Source organism: Manis pentadactyla, chromosome 1 (genome assembly GCF_030020395.1).
Source record: "Manis pentadactyla isolate mManPen7 chromosome 1, mManPen7.hap1, whole genome shotgun sequence".
NCBI lineage: Eukaryota > Metazoa > Chordata > Mammalia > Pholidota > Manidae > Manis > Manis pentadactyla.
The window spans coordinates 215,837,692-215,860,769 of record NC_080019.1 but is presented as its reverse complement, the minus strand read 5'-3'; the positions used below and the strand labels follow the sequence as shown (position 1 = coordinate 215,860,769).

Genomic DNA, 23,078 nt, shown 5'->3' with positions numbered 1-23,078 from the left:
GGTATGATTGATATACATTATTATGAAGGTTTCACATGAAAAAACAATATGGTTACTACATTTACCGATATTATTATGTCCCTACCCATACTCTGATGCAGTCACTGTCCATCAGGGTCTTAATCAGTAATATGGTGATTTCAGTTTCACAAAGCCCTCTTTCTGGTGTTCGAGGTATTTTGGATTGAACAAGGTTCTTCTGCCTTTTCACAATTGTGGAGTGATGGTAGGGGTTGCAGGCAAGTGGTGTTAGTGCCTACCCAAGTAGAGAGCTCTTTTCTGCTTCCTGGCCACCATGCCTGCCACTGCTGTCAGGGCTAATGAGCTGCAGGCAGGGAGCAGCCCTGCATTAAGTCCCTAAGGTGCTGTATGCGGGGCTGCTTATCCTGTTGGCCTGCAGTTATGGTGGTGTGTTGCAAGCGAGTGTTGCTGGTGCCAGCCAGGAGGACAGAGCTCTTTTCTGCTTCCTCGCTGCAGTGCCTGCCTCCACTCTCAGGGCTACTGAGCCGCACACAGGGAGCAGCCTTTATGTTGAGCCCCTAAGCTGTCAGAGGTAGGGATGCCCTCCTGCTGGCCTGGAGTGATCGTGGGGGCAGCAGATTTGCATGCAGGTGCTGGCCAGGAGGAAAGGGAGGCAGGCCGCTTATTAAAGTAGGGGGCATTGCTAGCCAGGGGATGGAGTATCTGAAGCTCCTGAAAGTTCCCAACATGTTGGGCTGAAAGTGCCAGGACAATTCTGTTCTCCTGTTCCTTCTCCTGAGCAGCAAACTCTGTGCAATCCTTGCCCCTTTAGCAGCCCTCTCACTGTTGAGAAGTCTTTCACAGCGCCTGCCTTTCTTTTATCCCAGAGCAGCCAGTTGTGGGAACCTGTTCTCCACTAGCAGCTGGAATCTCAGTCTCTGACTTTACTTTTCAACCCCTCTAATCTCCAGAGCACCATGCAATGTCAGTTTGTGCTCCTAGAGATCTCCAGGGCTGGGTATTTAGCAGTCCTGGGCTTTTGCTCCCTTCCTACTCTGTTTCTCTTCCTCCCGCTGGGTCGTGGCTTTGTTACTTTACCCTTTTCAGTATGATGTTCTCTTCCCAGATATATGCTGGCTGTGCAATCTTATTTCTGGTCACTCTTTCAGGATTAGTCGTATTTGCTGTATTTTTGTATTATATGTGGTTTTGGGAGGAGATTTCTGCCTCACTTTTCATGCCACCATCTTTTCCCCACCTTTTTCAGGAATAGCACTTTTTATTTAACTGAATTAAATTTACTGTCTCCTTTGGCTACTGGCTACGATACTGGGCAGTACAGCTCATAAGTCTTTAGCTAGACTAAATGTTGCAAACAAAACCACATGGGCCACATTCAGCTTTAAGACTGATTCTCTTTGGTCTATGTTACATTTAAAAAGAAAAACTAAGTCAAGGCTTAGAAGCAGAGAGATTTCAAAAAGAAACTTTATAAATTTATAAACATCTCTTGAAAATCCCACTGAGGAGGGAGCAGTTGTGACCATTCGATGGGCTTGTGGATGAAAGTTTGACAGTTGCCAGTCATTAGTAAACTTAATCCTTTTATCAGATATTCTTCAGACAGACCCACCTACTTGAGTATTTTTACTTGCCTGATCCCCATAGGCATTTGTATATTTTACCCCAGTCTAGCCCAATTATATTACCACTTTAAATGGTGAATGCATCTGCAGAAGGGACCACAGGTCATCCTATTTTGGATTTTCATCTTGGCAAATGGTGAGCATTTCTAACCCTGTGAAAAGTCAGAGAAAATCCTTCAAATTTAAAAAAGTTATTAATACTTCCTCAAGGTAATCTCTTTTAGCATCATCAGCAATTATGATGAGACTGAATACTAGTTAACCTTTAAACATAGGTTTTGGGGCTCTGTCGGGGAAGATGCAAAAGAAAGAATAAAATTTTCAATTAAACCCTATGATGGGTAATTTCTCTTGAGAATTCCTGAACTTTTGGATTTCTACTATAGCCAATCAAATACTTCTTTTGACCCAATGGGGTAATAGCAAAGAGAAGATCTCTCATCAGCCAAGTTTGTCTCAGTCTACAAGACAGGCTCTGGGTTTTCAAAAGACTTTCTTTTACATGACTTTTAACCTTTATTCTAAATCTTGGAAAATATGTTTGAGTTGCCTTTAAACTTGTAGTCTTATGTGAACCACTAATTTTCCTCCTTGGTGTCTGTCTATCTACTTATATTTATAAATAAACACATGCTTTCTTTGAGTTGTGTAAAAAAATCCCCATTTGCTTTATGTTTTTATATATTTATCATATATGTTTATTGTTATTATATATTTATACTACTACTTATCTGTAATTTTTTATAGGATATTGAAAAAAATATGCAAGCATATTTTCTCTGGAGCATTTAAAGTATAGTGTAGAATATTACCTCATTGATGATTAAAGTCAATGGGAAGGGGAAAAAGTCAGGAAATAAATGAAGGTGTTGTGTAAAATAAATAAGGCTATAATTAGAACCCAACTCATTCTAAACTCCATTTAATCCATAAACACTCTCTCTTATACAGAAAACATGAGTCACAAAGAGTTCTGTGTGGCTTTTTATGGGAGAGCCTAAATATTGTTGTTGTTCTATAAGAACCCCATTTTTTTTACTGAAGTATCTTTGATATACAATCTTATGTTGGTTTCAAGTGTACAACATGGTGCTTTAATAGTTACTCACATTAATGAATCCTCACCAACACTAATGTGGTTACAAAGTGTCAACATAGAAAGAGATTTAGAGAATCATAGACTATATTCTTCAAGATGCACTACTATTCCTGTTTCCAAGTTATATTGCAATTGAGTACTTTTGTGTCATTTTATCCATCTTACTACCCACCCATCCCGACCCCTCTCCCATAGTAACCACTAGTCACTTCTCAGCATATATGAGTGTACTGCTATTCTGTTCATTCTGTTCTGCTTTGTATTTATATTCCACAAATAGTGAAATCATATGGTATTTGTCTTTCTCCACCTGGATTATATCACTGAGCATAATAAGCACTAGATCTATCCATGTTGTTGCAAATGGTAGCACTTATTTTCTCTTTATGGCTAAATAATATTCCATTGTGTATATGTACCACATCTACTTTATCATTCATCTATTGATGATACTTAGGTTGCTTCCATATCTTGGCTACTATAAATAATTCAGCAATACACATAGGGGTGCATTTATCTTTTCAAATAGGGATTTTGTTTTCTTTGGGTAAATTCCTAGAAGTGGAATCACTGGGCCATACAGTATTCATTTCTATTTTTAGTTTTTGAAGGAACATCCATAATGCTTTCCACAGTGGCTGCAGCAACTGGCATTCCCAACAACAGTGTGGGAGATTTCCCATTTCTCCACATCCTCACAAACACTTTTTATTCTTATCATTTGGAGAGTGGCCATTCTAACTGGTGTGAGGTGATATCTCATTGTGGTTTTAATTTACATTTCCCTGATGATTAGTGATGTGGAATATCTTTTCATGTGCTGGTTGGCCATCTGTTTCTTCTTTGGAGAAAAGTCTGTTCAGGTCCTTTGCACATTTTATAAATCAGGTTATTTGTTTTTTGGGTGTTGAGGCATATGAGTTCTTTATATATTTTGGATGTTAACCCCTTATCAGATGAATCATTTATGATTATATTCTCTCATACTCTGAGTTGCCTTTTTCTTCTACTGGTGGTGTCATTTGCTGTAAAGAAGCTTTTTAGTTTGATGTAGTCCCTTGTTCATTTTTTATTTTATTTCCCTTGCCTGAGGAGTTGTGTCCAGGAAAAACTGTTCATGCTTGTGTTTAAGAGATTTTTACCAATGTTTTCTTCTATGAATTTATCTTAGGTCTTGGATCCATTTCCAGGTTACTTTTTGGTATGGAGTCAGACTGTAAACCAATTTTGTTCTCTTGAATGTAGCTGTCTAGTTTTCAAAACCAGTTATTGAAGAGGCTCTTTTCCCCATTGTGTATTCATGGCTCCTTTATCATATATTAAGTGGCTGTACATGCATGGGTTTATATCTTGGCTCTCTATTCTGTTCCATTGTTGTATGGGTCTGTTCTTATGCCAGTACCATACTGTTTTGATTACTATAGCTTTGTAGCAGAGCTTGAAATCAGGGAGCATAATTTCCCCAATCATGTCTTTGTTATTCTTTCTCAGGCTTGCTTTGGCTATTCAGGGACTTTTGTGGTTCCATATGAATTTTACAGTTATTTGTTCTGGTTCACTGAAAAAAGCTGTTGGAAATTTAATAGGGTTTGCATTGAATTTGTTAACTGCTTTGGGCAGGATGGCCATTTTGACAGTTTTAATTCTTCCTGTCCATGAGAACAGGATACATTTCCATTTACTTGTACCTTCTTTACTTTATCTCATGGGTGTCTTGTAGTTTTCAAAGTAAATGTCTTTCTCTTCCTCAGTTAGTTGTATTCCTAGGCATTTTATTCTTTTTGATGAAATTGCAAATGGAGTTGTTTCCCTGATTTCTCTTTCTGATAGTTCATTGTTAGTACATAGGAATGTAACAGATTTCTGTGCATTAATTTTGTATCCTGCAACTTTGCTGAATACATTTATTAGTTCAAACATTTTTTTGGTGGATTCTTTAGGATTTTCTATTTATACTATCATATCATCTTCAAACAGTGACAGTTGAACTTCTTCCTTACCAATCTGGATGCCATTTATCTCTCTGTGATGCCTGATTGCTGTGACCAGCACCTCCAGTACTATGTTGAATAAAAATCATGAGAGTGGACATCCTTGTCTTCTTTCTAAACTTAGAGGAAAAACTTTTAGCTTTTCACTATTATGATGTTTCCTGTGGGTTTGTTGTATATGGCCTTTATTATGTTGAGATATGTATCCTCTATATGCATTTTGTTCAGAGTTTTTATCTTGAATGGATGTTGAATTTTGCCAAATGCTTTTTCAGCAGCTATTGAGATGAGCGTGTGGTTTCTTTCCTTCTTTTTGGTAATGTGGTGTATGATACTGATTGGTTTATGAATTATACCTTCCTTGCATCCTTGAGATAAATCCTAGTTAGTCATGATGGATGATTCTTTACATAGATATTCAAATTCAACTTGTAATTATTGTGTTGAGGATTTTTGCACCTATGTTCATCAGGGATATTTGGACTAAAGTTTTTTTGTTTTTTTTTCTTTGTAGTGTCTCTGGTTTTGTTATCAGAGTAATGCTAGCCTCACTGAATGTGTTTGGAAGTATTCCCTCCTCTTGTACATTTTGGAATACTTTAAGAAGAATGGTTATTAACATTTCTTAAAATGTTTGGTAGAATTCAGCTGTGGACTCATCTATTTCTGGACTTTTTTGGGGGGGAAGTTTTTTGATTACCAATTCAATTTCATTGCTGTTGATTGGCCTGTTCAGATTTTCTGTTTCTTCCTAGGTCAATTCTCGGAAAGTTGTATTTCTCTATAAAGTTGTCCATTTCTTCTAGGGTGTTCAATTTTTTGGCATAATTTTTTATAGTATTCTCTAATAATTCTTTGTAATTCTATGGTATCTGTTTTGATTATTTCTTCTTCATTTCTGATTTTGTTTGTGTACTCTTTCTTTTCTTGGTAAGTCTGGTCTGTGGTTTATCTAGTTTTTCATTTTCTCAAAGAACCAGCATTCAGTTTCATTTATTCCTTTCTATTGTTTCATTCTTCTCTATGTTATTTATTACTGCTCTGATCTTTACTACGTCCCTTTTCCTACGAACTTTGGGTTTCATTTGTTCTTCTTTTTTCAGTTTGTTTAATTGTGAGTTCAGAGTGTTTATTTGGGATTGTTCTTGTTTCTTGAGGTAAGCCTGTATTGCTATGTACTTCCATTTTAGAATAGCCTTTGCAGCATCCCACAAATATTGGACTATTGTATTTTGTTTTCATCTGTCTCTGTGGATTGTTTAATATTTGTTTTAATTTCTTCACTGATCCACTGATTATTAAGAAGCATGTGGTTTAGCCTCCATGTGTTTGTAGGATTTTTTTTTCTTTGTATAATTTATTTCTAGTTTCATAGCATTGTTATCTGAGAAGTTGCTTAATAAAATTTCAATCTTTGTGAATTTATTGAAGTTCTTTTTGTGGCCTAGTATGTCATCTATTCCATAGATGGAATATTCCATGCACACTTGAGAAAAATGTTTATCCTGCTGCTTTTGGGTGGAAAGTTCTGTAGCTGTCTGTTAAGTCTATTGAACCTCAACTATTGTTTAGTGCCTTTGTTTCCTTATTTATTTTCTGTCTGGTTGATCTTTCTATTGACATGAGCAGTGTATTAAAGTCTCCTACAATGGAGATGTTACAACCTATTTCCCCCTTAATTCTGTCATTATTGTTTTTACATATTTAGGTGCTCCTATGATGGGTGCATAGATATTTATAATGGATATATCCTCTTCCTACACTGATCCATTTATCATTATGTAATGTTCTTCTTTGTCTCTTGTTACTTTCCTTTGTTTTAAAATCTATTTTGTCTGATGTAAGTACTGCTACTCCTGCTTTTTTTCTCCCTACGATTACCATGAAGTATCTATTTCCATTCCTTCACTTTTAGTTTGTGTATGTCTTTGGATCTGAAATGTCTCCTGTAGGCAACATCTAGATGGGTCTTGTTTCTTTATTCATTATGCTATTCTATGAATTTTGATTGGTGCATTCAGTCCATTTACATTTAAGGTAAACTATTGGTAGGTACACATATTGCCATTTTATTGTTTTATGGTTGTTTTTACAGGTTCTCTTTCTTCCTTTCTTACACTCGTCTCTTGTTATTTGATGGCTTTCTTTAATGTTGTGGTTGGATTTCTCTTTTTAAATTTTTTATGTATCTTTTATAGGCTTTAGTTTTGTGGTTACCAAAAGTTTAAGGATAGCTTTCTGACTATATAACAGCCTACATTAAGTTGCCGATTGCTCTATTTCATACAAAATCTAAAAGTACTTGTCTTCCTCTTCTTCCTTCTCCAGACTTTATGTATTAGATGTCATAATCTGCACTTTTTGTGTATCTCTTGACTGATTTTGTATATAGTTGGTTTTACTACTTGTTTTAATTTTCTACTTGCTTAGTAATTAATTGGTCTATCCTTACTGTGGGTTTGGTTTCACTGGTGTAAAATACTTAGCTTTAGGAACATTTCCATCCACAGCAGTTCCTTTAATATATCCTGTAATGCTTGTTTAGTGATTATAAATTCCTTGAGCCTTCATTTATCTGGGAATTGTTTAATCTCTGCTTCAAATTTGAATGATAATCTTGCGGGGTAAAGGATTCTCGGTTGAAAACCTTATGTTTCAGTATATTAAATATTTCATGCCACTCCCTTCTGGCCTGTAAAGTTTCTGCTGAGAAGTCTGCTGACAGTCTGATGGGACTTCCCTTATAAGTAATCTTTTTTCTCTCTCTGCTTGCTTTCAGTACTCTCTGCTTATCCTTAATCTTTGCCATTTTAATTATTGTTTGTCTTTGTGTTACCTTCCTGGGGTTCCTTTTGTTATGGGCTCTCTGTGCTTCCATGACCTGAGTTTCCATTTCCTTCCACACATTGAGGAAATTTTCAACAATTCTTTACTCAAAAATACTGTTTATCCCTTTGTCTCTCTTCTCCTTCTGGTACTTCTATTATGTGAATATTGTTTCAACTGGATTGGTCACACAGCTCTCTTATCATTCTTTCATTCTGAGAGATCCATTTTTCTCTCTGTTCCTCAGCCTTGTTGTGTTCTTATTCTCTAATTTCCATCTCATCGTCTCCTCTACTTGCAACAATCTATTATTCATTCCCTTCATCACACATTCCATTTCAGTTACTGTATTCTTCAGCTCTGAGGGGTTCTTTTCAGCTTTTTTATCTCTTTGTTGAAATCCTCCCTGACATCTTCAACACTTTTATGCAAATCAGTGAGCATATTCATGTTTTGAAATCTTTATTAATAAGACTGGTGATCCCCATTTCATTTAGCCCTTTATCTGGTGTCTTATTCTGTACTTTTGTTTAGAACATATTCCCCTGCCTCCTCATTTTGTCAGGGTTTGTGTGTTTCTTCTTTTGTACTAGATGGATCTGCTATGCTTCCTGGTCTAGAGAATAATGGCTTTATGAAGAAGGCATCCTGTGGTGCTTAGAAGCTTAAGACTCTTTCCTCTCCAGTGCCTGGTTCTCTTTTGTTGTGGAGCCAGTTGCTATTGGCAGACAATGGGCAGGGCCACCTCTTTGTCAGTTTGCCAAAAGTGGTTTATCTGAGTCTGCTGAGGCTGGCAGTTTTCTCCAGCAGGCCCTTTGTGATCAGAATCCATGGGTACATGGTGGTGGGAAGGCTGTGTGGTGGGAAGGCCTGTGGGTGGTGGAGGTGGTGAGTCCCTCCATGGTGGTATGTAGCTGCTGCAGCAAGTCATATTGGTACCCCCTGGATTACTTGAATCTGGCATCTGCAGGAGCTTCTGTAATTGGGCTGAGACAGGGCCAAGAATGTGACACTGCTGGACTGAGTGGACTGGTGTGTCAGTGGTGCTTAGTGAAGCTCCTTCATGGCTAAGTCACCAGCAAAGGGGGATGCAGCATCTGGGGCTCCTGAGAATTCCTGACCTGTTGGGCTGAGGGAGGGATGAAGAGGTTTTGGCCATTTGCCCTTTTTCCTCGCCCCTATGGCACCCACTGCTGGCAAGTCTTTCAAACTGCTGCCTGGTGTTGGATCTCGTCAGGACTAGTGGAGTGTGCCTGTCCTCCACAGGTGGATGGAGTATCAACCTTCCAGAGGATTCTAACTGTCTCTCGTGTCCAGCCCCACTAATCACCAGAACCCAGTGCAATATGGACTATGTTCCTGGAGCAGATCTCCAGGGCCAGGTGTGCAGAATTCCTGGCTGCCTATCTCCTCCCCACTCCGTTTCTCTTCCTTCTGCCTACAGGCAGGGATAGGGGAAGGGCTTGGGTTTCATTTTATTACAGCTCTGTCACTTTAGTCTTTCTGTGTGGTCTTTTCTTCTTCACCAGTTGTAGTGGTCTTTTCTGCATTCTTCAGATCATTTTCAGGTTTAGTTGTACTTGCTATAGTTGCTTCTTTGGTGTGTGTGGGGGAGGAGGTTTTGCCCTGCATTCCTATTCCACCATCTTCTTCCTCATCATCCAGAAATCCACTTTGATTGGCTAAATGTGGGCCTTTGTCTTCATTTGAAGAGGAATTTTCTGATACCAAACCAGATAAGTCCACAATGAGACAGTGGGTTTTACAAGGTCCACCTTCTAAGTTCATCAGCTGGCTAGAAGGGAAAACACTTCTGGATAGGATACATGCTAAGCTTGGGGATATATCACTTCCTCCACACAGGGCCATGAAGAGCTGGCCAGGCAGCACCAAGCTCCATTCTCCACCAAAAGCCTAAGATTTTCAAAATGAAAAGAGGTTGACTCATTTTTCTCCAACATCTCAATTTCTAGTGATTATAAACTCTCAGTTTAAGTGTTCTTTTATATTGATTACATGTCTTTAGAAAATCTTTAGAGATATAATGAAAAATATCTGCTCTATTTGGCTACAAACCAATATTTTAAAACAATACCTAGTATGTTAAATTTCTTTATTCATCAGACTTAAAACTGATAAATCTATTTACGTCACATATCTCCTACTTCCAGATATAGGTTTTGTTTCAGTTGCAACAAGTTGCAACATATAACATCCCAGGGCATATACTGAACCAAAAAGAAGTACTGTGCAAATGGGGAGAACCTCTTCAACATTTACACATGTCATCAATATGTTTAAACACATACTTTCTAGCATTATAACAAATAACTCGTATATAAAGAAATAATAAACATCAAAGGCTATTTCTGGAATTCTAAACTCAAGATTTCTTGCTATTTAATAAAACTTTACAAACATAATTAATCAATTCATTTAGAAATACACTCCTGATGACTGAATCTTTTATCTTGGCAATTTTTCACATTTATCATCAAATTATTCATACAAAATTACCTGGAAAAACAACTTTAATGACAATAGGAAAACAGTCCACATGTGAGTCATACACATAGATTCTCTTGTCATATTTACAGTCACATCTATAAAGACAGTCTTCCATTTTAGGTAGAAAGAAATGGATCATTTAGAAAGTGTTACAATGTCCTATGAAAATGCTGGAAAAAAATGTTTCCAGGATAATGTCTTAAGTTGATCTGTTCATCTTTCCCCAAAAGAAGAAAATCTTCCCAGATGTTGCATGTGCTTATGTCTGATTAATTAAATTAGCTTATAAAACACAGTTTCTTGTGTTTTTGAATCATATATTACATTTATCTTTTATCTTTTTTTCATAGGGTAAGAAAGAGACAGAGAGTTTTTATCACCTCTGCCAATTCTGAGCAGCACCCTGCAGTCATTACGTTTTTATGTTTATCTGCAGAAAGTGCATAGTAGGTGCTCAATGAATATGTTGTTGACTGTTGTTGAAAGACACTGACCTTGATTACTTCCAGATACAAAAATATCTAGGTCTACCTTCTAACCCAATGCTGACTCAATTTAACAATGACTGTTAGTTTCTTTTATTCACCTGGGCTAAGAGAACAATAGAAGTTCAATAAGATCTGCATTACTACTTGCAATATTTAGAATTTTTATTCATATAGGCTGAGGTCTGCTTGTTCTGCAGGTTATAGAAAAGGTTTTGTTAAGCAAATGCATATCGTAAAGAGTTTTTGAGACAAATGCTCACTGTGCTCTAAAGAGCATGTTGTCGTCAACATGCCTCAAGCACTTTCTTGTAGGCTCTTATATGGAAGCAGCAGATGCTATTCATAAATAATTCATTTCTTCATTTAAGTCGATCCCCTAAGAACCCCTAGGAGTAAAAATTGTTAATCGTGTGTATTTATTAAACATCCATCCCATCCAAATAGTCTACCATCATCCCCAAAATGTTAATATTTTTATCTTAAGGGTGATGAGAATTCAGAGTTTTTTTCTTTTCTATTTTTGGTGGTGTTTGAAGGTTTTCGATGCACAAGCATTATTTATAAAATCTGAAAAGTATGTACTTTTACATGAAAAAAATCTAATATATTTTTCTCTTCAAAAGTAATCAAAATGACTTGAGGAAGAATGTATCCTATTCTATACTTAGTACACCTTCAAATATATACTGAGTAAAACAGTAAAGGAGGAAGGACACATACTGAAGCATTTCTTTAAAACAGTGATTTCTAAATAACTTTAGAACACAATTTCATTCCCACAATGGATACATTTCCCAACTACACGTAAAGCCAAGTTTATACATTATGCACTATAAATCAATGAAAAGATATTGCTGATTTAAGGGATTCTACAATGCTTTTCTTCAATCAAGAAATCTTAGTGTAAAGTAACCAATCAAATATATACAGTATGAATGAAAATGTTAATCAGATCTGATGAATATAGCATACAGCTTCATGTGTTATTTTTCAATGATGGCATAAATATTTTGAAGCAAAAATATCACAATTGCCACATGATTTTTTTTCTTATTTTGTATTTTCAAACTTTCCACTGTACCTGTAATGAGGTGAAGGGTTGCCTCTTGCTTCGCAATGAAAAGTCATTTTTTTATCCTCTGAACCAACAGGGAAAATGCTGTTGCTGGGCTCTCTGATAAACACTGGGCCTTGTAAGAGCAGCTCACCTAAATGGTGGAAGACATCCAAAAAACAACCACAGTAAGTAAAAGGTATTGTAAAAGCTGCATTCTGGAACTGAAGAAGAAAAACAAGCCCCTAGCGTCTGCTCTTTATAAAAAGAAGAAAAAGCAAACATTACCTTCCCTGTTCACAGAGCAACATGCTCTGTAGGCATGGCTCTGTTTTTGACCATCAGCAGTGCCGTTTCTGAGACAATGAAATTTAGTATGAAAACTTTTCTATATAAGTAAGAATTACTTAGAAGTATAAATAAGTCTGTACTCACTACTTTTCATAACAAAAAACTCTACCTATATTTTCACTGGGGAATAATCTATCACAGGAAGTCTTTCTCCAACAAGCCTCTTTACAAAATGAAAGCTGTATTCAAACCAATGGGATACCCGAGTATGATCTTTCTCATAATATCATTTTGCAATGCAAATGCAAACATGAAGGTTGACAATGTTATCTTTTCATTTTGACCGCATGACACAAAAGATTTGGTGGGATTTCCCCTTTATCCTGAGCAAACTGAAGAGAAAAATACAGCATTAAGCAAGTGCTCTTTAAAAAACTGTTTTTAATTTGTTTAAGAGAACTTCAACATTCTGAGGAGAATTTCCACACACAAAAAGCAAAAATCTCTGTTCCATGAATTTAAAAAGGAACAAGAAAATGCCACTACCAAATGTTTATGCTACTGCAGTTGTATAATCATTGCCAGAACATTTCTGAAAACAAACAAATTCACAAGGGAAAAAAAAAAGAAAAAAGCTCTTTACTCTTGTCTTAGAATGCTCAGTTAAATTGCAGACAAATTCCTATTGAAGCAGAGAATGAATAAGCACACTAAGAGACAGAGAGAGCCCATGAAAAGTTAGACAAAAAAAAATGTGATTGAAAAAACATGCCAAAAAAAGCTCCGAAACTATGAACTTACATTTTGGCTACTTCAAGTAGTAATAACATTAATAAAGTTTTTACTATAACAACAAAACTAATTAAAATAACATGGTACTGAAAATAACCACTGAAATGATGAAAATACCAGCAGCTAAAGCCACCACATGAATCCTTTGTACCTATATCAGTTCTTTAATCTTCATAATGCTCTGCGAGGTAAGTACCCAATTATTCCCAATACACAGAAGGGAATTGCATTAGGTGACATGAGCAAGTTCTCCCAGTATTTTAAAACGCACACACTCTAGAATATCTGATTGCAGAGTCCATGCAGTGCTATCTTCTTGTTCTTTGAGCAAAAAATTTGGACTTGTCCTTGATCTGGTCTTTGCCCTTGGCTTCTGGGAGTTAATCTATGTCATGCCTGATAGTAAGACCTTTGTGTAGGGTGGAGACTAGGCACACCTGATAGTCTAGAATGGAGGCTGGCCACACCAGAAAGAACAACCTTGTGGTTGAGGGTAGGTGATTTGGGTCACACAGAATGAGGTGAGTTAGCTCAAGTATCAATTATCAATCATAACTATGTAATGAAGCCCCAGAAGAAACTCTGGACACTGAGGCTTGGCAGCTTCCCTGGTTGACAAGGCACAAGGATGTGCATTGTCACATATCAGTGCAGGAGGGTAATCCACTCCAAAGATAACAAAGCCTTAGCATTTGGGACCCTTCCATATGTAGCCCCGTGTGTCTCCTCTTTTGGCTGATTTTAGTATGTATCCTTTCCCTGTGATAAACCATAATTATAAGAATAATAGCTTTCAGAGACTCCTGTCAGTCCTTCTAACAAATGATCAAACCCAGAACTTGGAACTGGTATTGGAAATGAGGATGGTATAGGAACTGTGCAAGCCTCAAAGTCTGGCTAACTCTAAGCACCCTTCTACTGCAGCATCACCATGAAGTTAACTCTTACTACAGCCTACCATGCTTTAAGAAAGCAGCTTGCTATCCTCCTTAGTCTCTGGTCTTTACTTACCTGGAAGGGGCAAATGCCACAGGGAAAATAACTCACATTTCCTCTGTGGAAAAGCACAACCTCCAGAAGAAAAAGGATTTTGAAATCAGTACTAAAAGCCCCACTCACAAAAAAATAATGTTGTCATTTTCTCGATTTCTCCCTTTTACAAGTTTGCTGGATAAAAGTAAATAAATGAATGAATAAGTAAAGTCTGTTTCACTAATCAAATTTACTGTCTTAAAAATTGAAAATACTTCTAATGTCTGCTTGTAAATATTTACAAATATGGTGGATTTATCATGGCATCTTTTTCTAGTGTAATAGCTTTTGATGTACTTTGAGGAAATATTCATTTATGAAATGGTATTGCATCATCATTCTGACGAATTCTGATGTATGCAGTGTTTGAAAGCAACAGTACATTAACATAATGGTGTACTGCTGAAAATAACAGGTGCAGTGGGGAGGAAAACCAAAAGAACAAAAATTAGGCTGTGATAAGAAGAGGGTGATTCCAATGAAAAAGATAGAGAGGTGTTTTTAAAAATTTCCTACAAGTGAATACAGAGAAAATCCAAATGTCCATTCCATCATCACGGAATAAAAGTCAAATCTCCAATGATGTTCTAACTCTTCTCTAGAAACCATTATTAATTTTAGATGGTGTTGAATAATGAGAAGCAATTATTTTCTGAGATCCTCTTGAGAGAATAATAATAGCTAACTTGCTAATTATGTGCCAGGCACTGTACTAAGCCATTTACAAGCCTGTCTCCCTATTCCCTGGCTTTAACCCTTCTGGGGTCAGGCCATGCTATGGTCCTTGATTCATCTCTGAGACATGCTGAGGTTGTTATCACCTTGAGGCTCACCTTCCTTGCTATTCTCACACTGTGCTGTCCTTCAGTCACTCAGAATTCAGCGTAAAAATCTTATCAGCTTCGAAGTGACCAACCCACCCCCACCATGTAGAGTCATTATCACTCATTTTCAGCAGCCACAGACATACCGGAGCACATCTCACTATCTCACTATACAGAAACATTATACATGTTTATGCATGTGTTTGCTATGTGTATCTAATTCATTGCTGACTCATCTCCAAGAACATGGGAAATATGCAATATTTGCTGAAAGAAAAATGAAGAATAATGAAGGAATTCTCACAATTACACTATATATATAAAATACACGCTATTGTTTTACAGCTGAGGATTATTGATAAAGCTAAGATTTCAATTCCAGAGCTTATGTTCTCATGGTACAGTTGTTTGGCCTCCTCTGAACAAATGAGGCACACAACAGGTCGACTGCCCTGACCATGGGGACACAGTTTTTTTTGGTGAGAGACCTGGGATTTGACTCCAGTGCTCATACTCTTGGCTTGTTTTCTTGTTTACACTGTTCTGAATGTGGCCAAAGGAGAAAATGAGCCCTCAGCTTGCTTTTTCAACTTCAGTATTTCCTGATGACACTGTAGTTAACAGCCTCTGAGGCACATACCCACCATTTCTGAAATTTAAGGCTCCTAAAGGCTTTTCAGACCATCAGCAGCCATTCCAGAGCCTCCAACAACTCTTAAAATGCAAGTACAAATTAATAATCAAACATGACAGGTTGGTCCATGCTGCATACTCAGAAAAGAGACAGAGGCCACTCAATCTTGTTTCACTGGAATGAAACAGGTCATCAGCAATGCTGTAATACAATGTTCTAATCTCTTCCTAGCAGTATGACCTTAAAAGGAATAGATTCTGAAGTCGTTGCTAATATAAAAGAAATTATTTAACATTTCCTTCAAAATGAATTTTGATCCTCAGAAGGACAGAACCTTGACTATTCACAGATATTCATCACCAGCAAAAAGCAGCATGGCTACAGACAGAAGCAGCCTCATGTCTAACTAAATGGATTCAATGTAACATTTAGATTGATGCTCAACTTTAATTTCTGTGACAGGGGCATTTTTTTGAGGTGCTAGTCTGGCTTCAATGCTCCATTTTAAGTTTACAACCTAAAATAAAGGGCATTTAACACCTCTGAACTGGACTAGCAAGTCTAAAACTCCAGTCCTGGGGTGTTTTTTTTTTTCCCCAAACACCCACAGGAGACTAGGAATAACTGTCTTTAAATGTAACTACAAGCTTTATGAGTGCTAAGGTAATGCAATGTACAAGATTAAACTGTGGCCGATCAATTGTAATGGCCACACTCTATACAGTTTTTACGAAGACTGACAAAGAAATAGACAGAGGAGTCCAGGCAGTTACATCACTTTTCCTAAAAGAAATCAAATTCCATAGACTATGGTGTTATCTCCAAAACTCCTATGGGAAAAGAAAGCATATCCTGTTTTCTGGTGTTGACTTACATCATATCTACATGACAAAAAAAACAGGAGGATACTTTGAAGTGAAGAGGATAAATCCAGAAAGGGGGGAAAAGATGGGCAGTGCTAGTGAGAGAGGAATTTAAGAGAAGGTGGATCTAGAAAGGAAAACTCAATCTGCTCACAAGGCTTCTGACCCCAACAGCATGAGCTCTGGCCTGGGTGAGAGAAAGTACAGTAATATGGCACCAAGGAGATGAGCTCTGTATTCTAGGCCTTACTGTTCGACAGGAAAAAACAAAGATGGAAACATCCTGTAGCTGTGGGGCATCATCCTTTTTTTTAAAGCATTGATAGTTTAGAGCTAAAAATGCCAAAAACAAGGAATGACTAAAATAACATTCCATTTACAGTCTTCCAAAGTCAGAGGACGTAGAAGAATTCAAGCTGAAGACAATTCATTTCTTTTTTCTTTTATTTATTTATTCATTTATTTTTTAAATTAATTTTATTTTGGTATCATTAATCTACAATTACATGAAGGACATTACGTTTACCAGGTTCCCTCCTTCACCAAGTCCACCCCACATACCCATTCACAGTCACTGTCCATCAACATAGTAAGATGCTGTAAAATCACTACTTGTCTTCTCTGTGTTGCACAGCCCTCCCCGTGCCCCACCACCATACTATACATGTTAATCATGATGCCCATTTTCTTTTTTCACACCCTTATCCCTCCCTTCCCACCTGTCCATCCCCGGTCCCTTTCCCTTTGGTAACTGTTAGTCCATTCTTGGGTTCTGTGCTTCTGCTGCTGTTTTTTTCCTTCAGTTTTCTTTTGTTCTTATACTCCACATATTAGTGAAATCATTTGGTACATGTCTTTCTCCGCCTGGCTTATTTCACTGAGCATAATACCCTCTAGCTCCATCCATGTTGTTGCAGATAGTAGGATCTGTTTTTTTCTTATAGCTGAGTAATAATCCATTGTGTATATGTACCACATCTTCTTTATCCATTCATATACTGATGGACATTTAGGTTGCTTCCATATCTTGGTTATTGTAAATAGTGCAGCAATAAACATAGGGGTGCATCTGTCTTTTTCAAACCGGAGTGCTGCATCCTTGGGGTAAATTCCTAAAAGTGGAATTCCTGGGTCAAATGGTATTTCTCTTTTGAGCATTTTCAGGAACCACCATACTGCTTTCCACAATGGTTGAACTAATTTACATTCCCACCAGCAGTGTAGGAGGGTTCCACTTTCTCCACAACCTTGCCAAAGTTTGTTGTTGTTTGTCTTTTGGATGGTAGCCATCCTTACTGGTGTGAGATGATATCTCATTGTGGTTTTAATTTGCATTTCTCTGGTGACAAGCGATGTGGAGCATCTTTTCATGTGTCTGTTGGCCATCTGAATTTCTTCTTTAGAGAACTGTCTGTTCAGCTCCTCTGCCCATTTTTTAATTGGATTATTTGCTTTTTGTTTGTTGAGGTGCATGAGCTCTTTATATATTTTGGATGTCAACCCTTTATCGGATCTGCCATTTACGAATATATTCTCCCATACTGTAGGATACCTTTTTGTTATATTGATGGTGTCCTTTGCTGTGCAGAAGCTTTTCAGCTTGATATAGTCCCCTTTGTTCATTTTTGCTTTTGTTTCCCTTGCCCAGGGAGATATGTTCAAGAAGAGGTCACTCATGTTTATGTCTAAGAGATTTTTGCCTATGTTTTTTTCTGAGTTTTATGGCTTCACGACTTATATTCAAGTCTTTGATCCATTATGAATTTACTTTTGGGTATGGGGTTAGACAGTGATCCAGTTTCATTCTCTTACATGTAGCTGTCCAGTTTTGCCAGCACCATCTGTTGAAGAGACTGTCATTTCCCCATTCTATGTCCATGGCCCCTTTATTGAATATTAGTTGGCCATATATGTTCGGGTTAATGTTTGGACTCTCTATTCTGTTCCATTGGTCTGTGGCTCTGTTCTTGTGCCAGTACCAAATTGTCTTGATTACTGTGGCTTTGTAGTAGAGCTTGAAGTTGGGGAGTGAGATCCCCCCCACTTTATTCTTCCTTCTCAGGATTGCTTTAGCTATTTGGGGTCTTTGGTGTTTCCATATGAATTTTTGAATTATTTGTTCCAGTTCATTGAAGAATGCTATTGGTAGTTTGATAGGGATTGCATCGAATCTGTATATTGCTTTGGGCAGGATGGCCATTTTGACGATATTAATTCTTCCTAGCCAGAGCATGGGATGAGTTTCCATTTGTTAGTAACCTCTTTAATTTCTCTTAAGAGTGTCTTATAGTTTTCAGGGTATAGGTCTTTCACTTCCTTGGTTAGGTTTATTCCTAGGTATTTTATTCTTTTTGATACTATTGTGAATGGAATTGTCTTCCTGATTTCTCTTTCTATAAGTTTATTGTTAGTGTACAGGAAAGCCACAGCTTTCTGTGTGTTAATTTTGTATCCTGCAACTTTGCTGAATTCCGATATTAGCTCTAGTAGTTTCTGAGTGGAGTCTTTAGGGTTTTTTATGTACAATATCATGTCATCTGAAAATAGTGACATTTTAACTTCTTCTTTACCAATCTGGATTCCTTGTATTTTTTTGTTTTGTCTAATTGCCGTGGCTAGGACCTCCATTACTATGTTGAATAACAGTGGGGAGAGTGGGCATCCCTGTCTCGCTCCCGATAGCAGAGGAAAAGCTTTCAGCTTCTCGCTGTTCAGTATAATGTTGGCTGTGGGTTTATCATATATGGCCTTTATTATGTTGAGGTACTTTCCCTCTATACCGATTTTGTTGAGAGTTTTTATCATGAATGGATGTTGAATTTTGTCGAATGCTTTTTCAGCATCTATGGAGATGATCATGTGGTTTATGTCTTTCTTTTTGTTGATGTGGTGGATGATGTTGATGGACTTTCGAATGTTGTACCATCCTTGTATCCCTGGGATGAATCCCACTTGGTCGTGGTGTATGATCCTTTTGATATATTTTTGAATTTGGTTTGCTAAAATTTTATTGAGTATTTTTGCATCTACATTCATCAGGGATATTGGTCTGTAGTTTTCTTTTTTGGTGGGGTCTTTGCCTGGTTTTGGCATTAGGGTGATCTTGGCTTCATAGAATGAGTTTGGGAGTATTTCCTCCTCTTCTATTTTTTGGAAAATTTTAAGGAGAATGGGTGTTATGTCTCCTCTGTATGTCTGATAATATTCTGAGATAAATCCATCTGACCCAGGGGTGTTGTTCTTGGGTAATATTTTGATTACCAATTGAATTTCATTGCTGGTAATTGGTCTGTTTAGATTTTCTGTTTCTTTCTGGGTAAATCTTGGAAGGTTTTTCGAGGAAGTTGTCCATTTCTCCTAGGTTTCCCAGCTTGTTGGCATATAGGTTTTAGTAGTACTAATAATTCTTTGTATTTATGTGGGGTCCGTCGTGATTTTTCCTTTCGTGTTTCTGATTCTGTTGATGTGTGTTGACTCTCTTTTCCTCTTAATAAGTCTGGCTAGAGGTTTATGTATTTTGTTTATTTTCTCAAAGAACCAGCTCTTGGTTTCATTGATTTTTTTCTATTGTTTTATTCTTCTCAATTTTATTTATTTCTTCTCTGATCTTTCTTATGTCCCTCCTTCTGCTGACCTTAGGCTTCATTTGTTCTTCTTTTTCCAATTTTGATAACTGTGACATTAGACCATTCATTTGGGATTGTTCTTCCTTCTTTAAATATGCCTGGATTGATATATACTTTCCTCTTAAGACTGCTTTTGCTGTATGCCACAGTAGTTGGGGCTTTGTGTTGTTGTTGTCGTTTGTTTCCTTATATTGCTGGATCTCCATTTTAATTTGGTCATTGATCCATTGATTATTTAGGAGCATGTTGTTAAGCTTCCATGTGTTTGTGAGCCTTTTTGCTTTCTTTGTACAATTTATTTCTAGTTTAATGCCTTTGTGGTCTGAAAAGTTGGTTGGTAGAATTTCAATCTTTTGGAATTTACTAAGGCTCTTTTTGTGGCCTAGTATGTGGTCTATTCTGGAGAATGTTCCATGTGCACTTGAGAAGAATGTGTATCCTGTTGCTTTTGGATGTAGAGTTCTGTAGATGTCTATTAGGTCCATCTGTTCTAGTGTGTTGTTCAGTGCCTCTGTGTCCTTACTTATTTTCTGTCTGGTGGATCTGTCCTTTGGAGTGAGTGGTGTGTTGAAGTCTCCCAAAATGAATGCATTGCATTCTATTTCATCCTTTAATTCTGTTAGTATTTTTTTCACATATGTTGGTGCTCCTGTATTGGGTGCACATATATTTATAATGGTTATATCCTCTTGTTGGACTGAGCCCTTTATCATTATGTAGTGTCCTTCTTTATCTTTTGTTACCTTCTTTATTTTGAAGTCTATTTTGTCTGATACTAGTATTGCAACACCTGCTTTTTTCTCTGTGTTGTTTGCATGAAGTATCTTTTTCTATCCCTTGACTTTAAGTCTGTGCATGTCTTTGGGTTTGAGGTGAGTCTCTTGTAAGCAGCATATGGATGGGTCTTGCTTTTTTATCCATTCTATTACTCTGTGTCTTTTGATTGGTGCATTCAGTCCATTTACATTTATGGTGATTATTGAAAGGTATGTACTTATTGCCATTGCAGGCTTTAGATTCGTGGTTACCAAAGGTTCAAGGTTAGCTTCTTTAATATCTTACTGTCTAATTTAACTCACTTATTGAGCTATTATAAACATGGTCTGATGATTCTTTATTTCTCTCCCTTCTCATTCCTCCTCCTCCCTTCTTCATATGTTGGGTCTTTTGTTCTGTGCTCTTTTTAGGAGTGCTCCCATCTAGAGCAGTCCTTGTAAGATGCCCTATAGAGGTGGTTTGTGGGAGGCAAATTCCCTCAACTTTTGTCTGTCTGGGAATTGTTTAATCCCTCCTTCATATTTAAATGATAGTCGTGCTGGATACAGTCGTCTTGGTTCGAGGCCCTTCTGTTTCATTGCATTAAATATATCATGCCTTACTCTTCTGACTTTTAAGGTTTCTGTTGAGAAGTCTGATGATAGCCTGATGGGTTTTCCTTTGTAGGTGACCTTTTTTTTCCCTCTGGCTGCCTTTAATACTCTGTCCTTGTCTTTGATCTTTGCCATTTTAATTATTATGTGTCTTGGTATTGCCCTCCTTGGATCCCTTGTCATGGGAGTTCTGTGTACCTCTGTGGTCTGAGAGGCCATTTCCTCCCCTAGTTTGGGGAGGTTTTCAGCAATTATTTCTTCAAAGACACTTTCTATCCCTTTTTCTCTCTCTTCTTCTTCTGGTACCCCTATAATGCAGATATTGTTCCGTTTCAATTGGTCACACAGTTCTCTTAAAATTCTTTCATTCCTGGAGATCCTTTTCTCTCTCTCTGCATCAGCTTCTCTGCGTTCCTGTTCTCTGTTTTCTAGTCCATTAATGGTCTCTTGCATTTCGTCCATTCTGCTTTGAAGTCCTTCCAGGGATTGTTTTATTTCTGTATTCTCCCTCCTTAGTTCTTGCATATTTCTCTGCAAGTCCATCAGCATGTTTATGACTTTTGTTTTGAATTCTTTTTCAGGAAGACTGGTTAAATCTATCTCCCCAGGTTCCTTCTCAGGGAAAGATGTAGAAAATGTCGAAGGTGTCTGGGTTAGTCTTGTCTGGATCAAATTTTTTTGCCTTTTTATGTTGATACGTGTAGTGGTATGCTATTGATGTGTCTGTCAGCTGGGAGAGCCTAGACTTTTTCCAATTGCTCCTGGCCTTTCTTTACTGGCTTGTGTTGGGCAGTTGCGTGTAGACTGGGTCTCTGTATCTTGCCCGGCCGGTATGGAGGAAGCTCCCTTGCTGTGGGCGTGGCCAGCCTCAGGCGGCTGCTCTGCTATGGCAGGGCCCTGGAGGGGTAATGGACGGGGGGCTGTTTGGCTGTTTACCTCCGTGAGGGGTCTCAGAGCTGTTGCCCAGAGGGTTAGTGCGCCCGGAGTTCCCTGGAATTTCCAGCTGCTGGGCTGTGACTTGGGATGCTTCCATCCAGCTGTGGGTTCCCTGTCCCTTTAAGACTTTCAAAAGTCGCTTTTCTTTGTCCCAGGAGCACCAGCTGCAGGACCCACTCACAGGTCTTACTGTCCTGCTTCCCTAGTTTCTGGCACCCCACGCATACACTGTGTGTCTGCACTCTGGTACAGATGGCTAGGGCTGGGTGTTTAGCAGTCCTGGGCTCCCTCTCCCTCCCCACCCTGCCGGGAGCTGGGGTGAGGAGCCTCAGGTCCTACCAGGCCACGGCTTCTATCTTACCCCTTTCACCAGGCACTGGATTCTCGCAGGTGTGGATGTGGTCTGGCTATTGTCCTGTGTCCTCTGGTCTCTCTTTTAGGGATAGTTGTATTTGTTGTATTTTCAAAAATATATATGTTTTTGGGAGGAGATTCCCACTGTCCTACTCATGCCGCCATCTTGGCTCTGCCTTCAACAATTCATTTCTTCAACAAGTATGTGAATGCCAGTCCCATGTGGCATGATGCTGCTGTGCCAGATGCTGCTGGTTTTCTGCTCATCAGCTCCTCCCCTCTTCTTTTTCCTTGCCTTCAGAGCCTGCCTTGCACCAGAGATACTGAAAGCACCAGATATATTACCCTCCCGAAACGCTCTGTAGTTCTTCACTGGGGAGCAGGGTCGACAGAGAAGATCGGGTCATGAGACCCACAACAGTTATGAGAGGTGAGTTAGTATACTAGCGTCTGCCATAACAGAACACCACTAAATGGGTTGTGCAAACAGAAATGTATTGGTGGCTCACAGTTCTGGAGGCCAGAAGTCTCAAATCGAGGTATTAGTGGGGTTGGTTCCTTCTGAAGGCAGTGAGGGAGGGAACTATTCCAGATCTCTCCTTGCCTTGTAGGTGGCCGACTTCTACCTGTATCTCCTCATGTTGTCTTCCCTTTATGTGTGTCTCATGTCCAAATCTCCCCCTTTTTATAGGGACATGAGTCATTGTGGATTAGGCGGACCCTAATGCCTTCGGTATAACTCACTACATCTGCAATGATCCTACATCCACATAACAGCACATG

At 38.2% G+C, this 23,078-nt stretch overlaps 1 protein-coding gene across 3 annotated transcripts in view; it reads right to left on the bottom strand.

The window, feature by feature from the left end:
- Nucleotides 1-23,078, bottom strand: part of CNTN3 (contactin 3) — a 377,024-nt gene that overhangs the window by 255,060 nt on the left and 98,886 nt on the right. For all 3 annotated transcript variants that reach the window (XM_036878261.2, XM_036878260.2, XM_036878259.2), the window contains one exon: nt 11,601-11,727. In XM_036878261.2, the coding sequence (XP_036734156.2) occupies nt 11,601-11,727 (127 nt within the window). The remainder of the gene's footprint in view (nt 1-11,600; nt 11,728-23,078) is intronic.